This window comes from Salvelinus fontinalis, chromosome 4 (genome assembly GCF_029448725.1).
Source record: "Salvelinus fontinalis isolate EN_2023a chromosome 4, ASM2944872v1, whole genome shotgun sequence".
Classification (NCBI taxonomy): domain Eukaryota; kingdom Metazoa; phylum Chordata; class Actinopteri; order Salmoniformes; family Salmonidae; genus Salvelinus; species Salvelinus fontinalis.
In genome coordinates, this window is record NC_074668.1 from 87,598,413 (window position 1) to 87,608,118 (window position 9,706).

At 44.2% G+C, this 9,706-nt stretch overlaps 1 protein-coding gene across 1 annotated transcript in view; it reads right to left on the reverse strand.

The window, feature by feature from the left end:
- Window positions 1-6,890, reverse strand: part of LOC129854604 (monoacylglycerol lipase ABHD2) — a 28,553-nt gene extending 21,663 nt beyond the window's left edge. The window contains exons 1-3 of the mRNA XM_055921846.1: window positions 6,804-6,890; window positions 6,010-6,234; window positions 270-445 (exon numbers count right to left, since the gene is read on the reverse strand). Of these exons, the coding sequence (XP_055777821.1) occupies window positions 270-445; window positions 6,010-6,227 (394 nt within the window). The 5' untranslated portion in view covers window positions 6,228-6,234; window positions 6,804-6,890. The remainder of the gene's footprint in view (window positions 1-269; window positions 446-6,009; window positions 6,235-6,803) is intronic.
- Between the last annotated feature and the right edge of the window lie 2,816 nt (window positions 6,891-9,706).

Below are 9,706 nucleotides of genomic sequence, written 5' to 3' on the forward strand. Positions count from 1 at the left end.
TCCATAGCACAACATTGGGCTATGATGAATTTACTCTCATGCTTCCAATGAGCTCATTCAACAGCTTTCCTTCCCATTGCACTTCTCTCCCTGGTCATTGCTGTAAATGACAACGCATTCTCAAACAGTTAAATCTAGGCATAGAAAAGGTAAGGCAAGCACATCTCAATTGAGGGGGATGTTTTTGTTGTTGACTGTTTATATTGCAAAAAAAGAGTCCTAGGCCAACAGAGATTCTACATTCTTGATAAATGATTGAACTAGCCCACCTCCTGTCCGGTGGTCCCCCATGGGCTCGAAGAGGTCAAAGGTGGCGGTGGCCCCATCCTGCATGGGTAAGTACTTCCTGAGGCCTATAGGGTGAGGGCAGCTGACCCGCCCCATCTTGCCATACAGTGCTGTCTGCAGGTGGCCACTTTTACCCCACAGCAGGGGCGGAATGTACCTGCAAAACACACAGAGATTCACTATGGGCTCTTCTGGTTCGGACAAGGCTTACTTTGTTCAAGGCTTACTTACTAAATTTACTCAAGAGATGAAAGGTTTATTTGCAGGTAATAAAATACATTGTAATTCTTCGTATAGGCCCTAGGAGCTCTATCACATAGACTAGTAGCCTACATCGCAAACATACAGTACACTCTACATGTGTGGAATGTGCAACAGTGTCCATAAGAGGTTCCTGTATGAAACAAGCACACAACAGCATTAGGATGTCCCTTGAAGTAAAAGAATAACTTTACTTGATGACTTGTTCTTGCTGACAGTTTTATTTTATTTCGGTCAGTCAGCTAATGTAGTATACTATTTTATTTGTATTCAACCTTTAACTAAGCAAGTTAATTAAGAACTCATTGTTATTTACAATGACGGCCTACTAAGAGGCAAAAGGCCTCCTGCGGGGAACGGGGCTGGGATAAAAAAAATTAAAACAATAAAAAATAAAAAAAAGGTAGGACAAAAGAGACACCAACACTACATACAAAAGAGAGACCTAAGACAACATGGCAGCAGCACAACACAGTATCAGCCCAACATGGCAGCAGTACAACACAGTATCAGCCCAACATGGCAGCAGTACAACACAGTATCAGCCCAACATGGCAGCAGTACAACACAGTATCAGCCCAACATGGCAGCAGTACAACACAGTATCAGCCCAACATGGCAGCAGTACAACACAGTATCAGCCCAACATGGCAGCAGTACAACACAGTATCAGCCCAACATGGCAGCAGTACAACACAGTATCAGCCCAACATGGCAGCAGCACAACACAGTATCAGCCCAACATGGCAGCAGTACAACACAGTATCAGCCCAACATGGCAGCAGTACAACACAGTATCAGCCCAACATGGCAGCAGTACAACACAGTATCAGCCCAACATGGCAGCAGTACAACACAGTATCAGCCCAACATGGCAGCAGCACAACACAGTATCAGCCCAACATGGCAGCAGTACAACACAGTATCAGCCCAACATGGCAGCAGTACAACACAGTATCAGCCCAACATGGCAGCAGTACAACACAGTATCAGCCCAACATGGCAGCAGCACAACACAGTATCAGCCCAACATGGCAGCAGTACAACACAGTATCAGCCCAACATGGCAGCAGTACAACACAGTATCAGCCCAACATGGCAGCAGTACAACACAGTATCAGCCCAACATGGCAGCAGTACAACACAGTATCAGCCCAACATGGCAGCAGTACAACACAGTATCAGCCCAACATGGCAGCAGTACAACACAGTATCAGCCCAACATGGCAGCAGTACAACACAGTATCAGCCCAACATGGCAGCAGTACAACACAGTATCAGCCCAACATGGCAGCAGTACAACACAGTATCAGCCCAACATGGCAGCAGTACAACACAGTATCAGCCCAACATGGCAGCAGTGCAACACAGTATCAGCCCAACATGGCAGCAGTACAACACAGTATCAGCCCAACATGGCAGCAGTACAACACAGTATCAGCCCAACATGGCAGCAGTACAACACAGTATCAGCCCAACATGGCAGCAGTACAACACAGTATCAGCCCAACATGGCAGCAGTACAACATGACAACACAGTAGCAACAACAAAGAGGCAACAACATGGCAGCAGCACAACATGACAACAGCACAAACGCTGTTAGGCACAGACAACAAGGGCAAAAAGGTGGGTGGTTTATTTGCTGTGTTGACTCTGTCACAGTGCGTTGGAACAACATTTACACACAGCGGGGGACAGGGAAGAGATTCACATTCCTAAGTAAAAAACACACGAAGCTGACCATCCTTGATAATGCATCTGCCCTGGTACTGTATCTGTATGGGAGCAGACGTATGTAAGGGTCCAACCCTGCAGGAGATCAAAGTGGATCTATCTGCTGCTAGCACGGCAGTGAGGCATGAGCTGGGATAGTCATATCACAGTCATACAATCTACCATCTCACATCCGCACACTGAGTTTAGCACAGAAGTACACCGAACATTTAGCAGGAAACCCTTGGCAAAAAGCCAAAGACAAGTAGTGGTTTCCATTGTAGGTCTGTTTATAGATTAGCAGCCACGATAACAAAAGAAGGAGATCGATGTTGACAATTGCAATGTCCTCAAATGTAGCTTTGGCCTCCGATGCCCTCAAATTGAGTTTTGGCCTACTCACTACGGCCTTAAGATTTAATGTCCCTGTGATGAAATTGAAATAACTAGAACTATAATGTCCTAACAATATTTAGCAACGTATGCAAAACACTGACACCTTATGCTATCCCATAGTTTAAGGTACAGCTGGAGCGAATAGCTAGGCAGCTCCCTGGCTGGAGCGAATAGCTAGGCAGCTCCCTGGCTGGAGCGAATAGCTAGGCAGCTCCCTGGCTGGAGCGAATAGCTAGGCAGCTCCCTGACTGGAGCGAATAGCTAGGCAGCTCCCTGACTGGAGCGAATAGCTAGGCAGCTCCCTGACTGGAGCGAACAGCTAGGCAGCTCCCTGACTGGAGCGAATAGCTAGGCAGCTCCCTGACTGGAGCGAATAGCTAGGCAGCTCCCTGACTGGAGCGAATAGCTAGGCAGCTCCCTGACTGGAGCGAATAGCTAGGCAGCTCCCTGACTGGAGCGAATAGCTAGGCAGCTCCCTGACTGGAGCGAATAGCTAGGCAGCTCCCTGACTGGAGCGAATAGCTAGGCAGCTCCCTGACTGGAGCGAATAGCTAGGCAGCTGTTTGCAGAGAAAACCAAGGTCAGAGATAACCAAGGTCAGGGTGAACCTCTGTGTCAAAGGACGGACTGACGGGCCACACACATGGGTGGGGAGTGTACAAACTGGTACAGTAAATATCGTCAGCGAGCAAAGTCTGTTGCTAAATCAACAGTTGCACAACCCCCTCAATCTCATCTTCCTCCACTGTCATTAGAGCAGTCTGAGCACCTGGACATTACTTCCCTTACGTAACGCCCATCTCAAAAAACACAATGACCGCTGATGCTTCCCCACACCATTACTAATATTACAGATAAGACCTCCAACCCCTGTGTGTAAACAGCATTATCAACTCTGACGTAGGTAGAGTTAGGGAGGTAGCATGAAGTAGAACAGAAAAGCAGGAGTACTCCGGGCCTCCAGGCTCTGATTTAAATATCCCCGATATAGACTAATACACTAAAGTCTTGGTCAGGTTTGATTGCCCAGAACATTCTCGCTCTGCGAATAATCCTCGACTGGCAGGGATGACGTAATGTTGTCACAGGAGGACTAAGAGGACAAGGGGAGGAGTCCAGGCAGGCGAGGGGGGGGCTATGGCCCAATACTGTCATGACTGATGAAAGCTACACTTTTGAATATCTACTGTGTGAATGAAATCAGTCTGTCATATTGCCTACACTTTAGAGTGGTGTAGGTCTGGGTGCTCCAGTCAAGACAGAAAAAAAATGAGAATCTGAATCTCGTCTGTGACCGCACACATGTTCCTCACACGCATGTAGCGACATGTCTGTGCGCAAGTTTGTGTCCTCATACATGTCTATGTGCATGAGTGTGTGCGCTGTAACCTGCTGTTGCCCTTGACAGTCATCAGCAGACCAAAGCAAAGGAAACAGAAGCCAGCGTGGGCTGATAGATAGACAACACTCTTAGTTGTCTGAGGTACAGATCAAAGTCACAGGTCTGTTCTATTGGAAGTCTGATTTAATAACTAGCCTTTTGATATGATGCAATACACAGCCCTCTGATCTACTGCCTGAAGGGGTAACCACAACACTTTTTGGGGGTAAAATCATGGGGTAAGCCAGTTAACCTAAGCTCTTCGAGGCATTCATAAATTATATTCTTTAAAAAAAAAACAATGGCTACATATCATTATTTGAAACATTAAAAAACGGATGAACCAATCCCACATTGCCCCTTTACAAGGCTGGTTTCCTGAACACAAAGCCATCCGAGACAGATTGAGATAAAAGGCCAAGTAGACCTCTGATCATGGAAACCTGGCTTCACTCAGTATCAGAGAAGAATGGCTCTGTTGCACATCACTCCAATGCAGGATCTTCCCTTTCAGAGGCTAACTCCCAAACTCTCCTTGGGCTACATTGAGTAAAATGTTTCAGCTGCGCCCTTATTTTCTACAATACAATGACAGATGGAATGCATTGACTGCTTTGATCACAGAGTCGTTGGGCCCCTGTCTCATATTTCCTCCACTGTGTACCTCTCTCCTTCTCCGTGATTGATCTGTCCGTGGTCACCGTGCTGGAAACAGTGTTATGCAACTCGACTGGGTGTCACTAGGAGTTACACAAACCGTCTTGGACCATTAGTCAGCATAAACAGTGCCAAGGAGCAATAGATGAATGAACGACAGCCCTACTAGCCCAATATCCTTTTACACACTTTCTGTCTTGGCTAGCTTTTGACTGAGTACAGCCCAGTGGAAGGATATAGTGCAAAATTAAGATTAAATGAATTTAATTAAGAAGCAATTCACCTACTAATTAGTATAATGAACCTTATAAATGATTAAATGTGCAAGAGTTGGAGCTAAACAAAGTCTTATCACATACTTCTTAAGCCTATGACTAGATCAAATGAACTGACTCCCAATCTGGCCCTCAAACCATCATGGTCACCTAATAATCCCCAGTTTACAATTGGCTCATTCATCCCCCTCCTCTCCCCTGTAACTATTCCCCAGGTCGTTGCTGCAAATGAGAACGTGTTCTCAGTCAACTTACCTGGTAAAATAACGGTAAAATAAATAAATAAATAAAAATAATATTTAACTGGGCATCCCTCCCTGAGGAAGTCTGGAACATTCCAGGTCCGTTAGTCACGGCTAAAAACACACCAGTCTTAAAACACACAGACTGTCAAACAAAAGCAAACTGCGCACATGAACACACACAAACCTCAAACTACATCTACAGTCTGCTTGGATAAAAAGCATCTGCATCCCAATTCCCTACATATTGCACTACTCTTGACCAGAGCCCTAAGGACTCGTGGCCAGAGATTTGAGATGAAATAACAGAGGCTTACATAACGAGACAGCAGCTGAGGGAAGCCTCCAGAGTCTCCCACCGGGCTTCAGACTCCCTTAAGACAGGGCTATTAGGCCAGTAGAGTAGAGTACTGGCTCTGAACCATGCCACACATTCAGAGAAACCTCTAGTCATACAGGAGTATTGCTTTATTCCACAACACACAGGAGTTCTTTGGAATGTGGGACTAGATGTAGGCTATAGTGTAGAGTGACAACAGCAGCGTTGGTGCTGTCACGGCAAAGCGATCATGGGTGCAGTGTTCCAATTACGGGCTACTGAAAACTCCCAGAACAAATCATAAGACACCAATAAGCTATAAAATAGTCATGGCCAACTCGGTGACCTTGTGGTTAGAGTGTCCGCCCTGAGACTGGAAGGTTGGGTTCCCCGGTCGAGTCATACCAAAGACTGGAAAAATGGGACCCGATGGGATATTTAAAACATGGCCAAAGACTGAACGACAAGCCACTCACTCTTTGGTCAGGATGGGGCAGGACTTGAGCAGGAAGCGGTTGAGGGGCGTGTCCTGGTAGGTGATGTCAGGGGCGGCGGTGGGACTCTTGAGGTTCAGGCAGCGGACGATGACGTACAGCACCGTTGCGACCGCCGCCAGCTTCATGCCGTCGAACATGGCCGGCATCTCCGGGGCGACGATGGTGTAGTCATAGTAGCCCGAGTCTTGGGTGGCCATGGTGCCTCTGAGAGACAAACACAGAGAAGTAAACAAAGCGTTAGACTGTAAATATTCCACGTAGAACAAATACAGCTAGTACAGATGATCCTGCTACAAGGAAAACATTAAATCAACTAGCCTACATCAGCCATGCTCACTAGTACACTGACTAACTGTACCCTGGACAACACAACTACATTTATACCACTTTAAACTTACGTCTTGTTCACCAAACTTAAATCAGTGGCAGTAAACAGTGTGACCATGGAATAAACAGAGGGCACAAAGTGGTCTAGCTATTTCTCTGTCAAAAAGAGGAATTCAAGGCATGTAGCCTAGCAACAGCTAAATATGTTTCAGCTGCCTGCTAGGAGCAATGACAGAAGCAGAAAATTAACAAAGCCAATGATGGTAAACAGACTTGCCAAAACAAAAAGAGATGGTGGAGAAAGAGGTAGGCTGGTTTACAGTCCAAAAATAAGAACTTGTGGTATGTAAATATGAGTCAGACGAGGTAGTTTAGATAAAACAAACAAACTTCAGAACATGGATAGGAAAGAGTTGAGCAATTCTATCAAACAATTATTTACTTACAATTTAGGTTTCAATTCAATAAAAAGATGATCCACTCTGTCCAACAGCCTTTATTTGTGCGGTGACAGAATCACAGTGACGTAAAATCTGGAAGAAAAACAAACACTTTTATTTCATGTTTTAAAACAGGTGTTAAGAATTTGCGGGATCTGGCCAAGACAACCCAACAGAACATCAGAGAAAATGTGCCTCTTCATATCTCCATACTAGAGTTCTTTCCTTTAACATGGTTCTACAATCCCTATAGGTCCTCTTCAATATTAAGCACTGACCTCAAACCAGTCATTTGTGACAGATGTGTTCAAGTTCATCTGTCTCCTTGGTTAACAAGAGAATGTGCAGTGATCAATCCTAACAGCCCCATTACTAACAGTGATCCCCGCTGTCCTCCACTGCTCCAAATGGAATTCCCCGTAGAGCAGGGAATTGCTGCCCTCTCCAATCAGAAAGAACACTATCTGATAAGAATCAATTACATTAGCCATGGCCACTAAGGTCAGCAGGCCGAGCACTTCTATGAATCCTTTCTAAGGCTGTGTGCACTAGGCCTATATAGGGAATAGGGTTTTACATTTCTCTAACCCCATCCCTCAGCTTTTTACCAAAACAAGTGATGGGTGGCCGCTTTGTTGTTGTTTCATATAAACTGCAGATTGCCTCTGATGTGGGAAGGCCAGTCAGTCATCCAGCGTGATCACTGATATAGCCTTAAATCATTTGGGGGGAAAGCAGGTGCCTCAATAGGCCACGGCTAGCCTGTGCTAAGAATCACAGCCTGCCCTGCCATCATGAGACACAATAACATTCCAGAGCTGCGTAGTTGAGAGATTAGGGAAACCACCACGGGCTCAGCCCCATATCACCCTACTCTTTAATCTGTCTGTCACAGTAGTGAACACTTGCAGCTGGGCATGAGTGAGAATGCAGAGAGATGGCTTACCCCAAATTTAACTCTCCTGTTTTAGTTTTCATCACATGGACCAATTTTTTCACATGTGTATTGGTAGGCAGGTGTAGGAATAATTTTCCTAAGTGTGTGATGATGACGATGATAATATAGAAATAGAAACACACTGCATGAGAAGACAATTACCTAGCTAGCTAATTTAGTTAGCCATCTCAGTAAATGCAGATTATCATAGTGCGCAGCAAGTCAAGCCTAGTCAAGGGAAACCCACCACCAGCTACAGTACGCACCATGCAGTCCCCGTTGCTTTATCTATCAATGGCTTTGCCATCGACAAGTAATGCTGGACACAGCAATGTTTTATATGGCTTTCGTAAAATAAAAATGTTTTTGTCGACATAAATAATAATATAGTAAACAAGTAAGAGAGGACTATTACTGTAACGTTAGCTCGATGCTATTTGGCAAAGGGCCCCAACTCATCATCCCTGCTTTTCGCGCATCCACGAGCTAGTGGTGGAATGAATGTTGACAACCTCTCTCGCAGTATGTCAAACCAACATACATCTTGCGAACTAAGCAAGGTATTTGTTCAAATGGAAAATAAAATGTGTTAAGTAACTAGCATACCTTGCTTAGTTCGACAGTGGTGTGTTCAGCTAGCTAAACCGACGAAAACAACACAGCTCCCTGCGCCCCGTCTCTAATTGTAACAGACAGAGATAGCTGGCAAACTAACCTCGTTACCGTCCTCTCCTACACCGTGTCCAGTCTTTTCCTTTTCTCCTTTGTGTCTGAATCCGTGTCTTTCCATAGGGATGTTTCTATATTTATCTCGAAATAATTTACGGTCCGTCTTTTCTATTATTTCACCCTCTCTGTCGATGGACATGCATTGACATGTAGCTACCGCTAGACTGACATCTCGGAATTTACTTCCTATTCCTATCTCATTTGCATATGATTCCCCTTCTTCTATTGGGTTATAAACGCAGAAACGTAATTACTCTGACGTATTTTCCCATTTCTTACGCTGCGCGGCTCCAGTTTCTTTACAGCGATTGGCTAAAGAAAATGAATACAATTGTATCCCCCCCAAAACATATTCAGGAAAATAACACGCTTACATATTCATCCGTTAATTTAATAAATAGCTTGCTCAATGATCACAACTTATTGCTGAAACGTGTGGAGAGTCGTGCGTCAATGTATAAGCCAATATAATTGTGTCTCATATATTACATTTTCATTGATCAAAATGATCAATAGCATATAGTCTTTCTTGGAATGTGCAAGAAGCATGAGGATGCCTCCAAACAACAGTTATGTAACATCAATACATTCCCTTTTAGAAAGAAATCTGAGCGCTTTGTTCAGATAGCCTACACATTACAGCTGAATATGTACATCATTTCTTATTCCTTCAAGCAATAACTTTTGTGCAAACACACAACTTTCCTAATGGATCACACACATTCACAACACAAAAAACACAACACAAAAATCATTTTCAAATAATCAAATGTACTTGTAGGCTTTTGATCTGTAATTACTGTAATTACTCTATGTAAGTTTGACCCATAGAAATAGTTACAGTAGTGGTTCCCAAACTGTGGAGCGCACCCCCCCCCCGGAGGTCAAATTTTGAAATTGTGTAGTGCATCATCAGTTTTTCTCTTGTCATGTCAGTCATTACATACATTAGAGAGATATTTATAACTGCCAGAAATGTCCAGATCAACTAGCCCAAGTCAGCTAATGTTTTTCAGCTATGTTTTTTAGCCTATAGATTTTGTTGTAATGTTCAAGTCACTCAAATATCACATAAATACACACTAGACATGGCAAAATCTACAGAATTGCAAGGAAATTAGCTTTAAAACTGAACAAAAATGATGCACCCGTGACAAAAATGTGTGTAATTGCAGGAAATAATCTTTAAACCTGCACATGTTCCTCAACGCCAACAAGAGGGTGTGAGCAATTTGTCTCATGA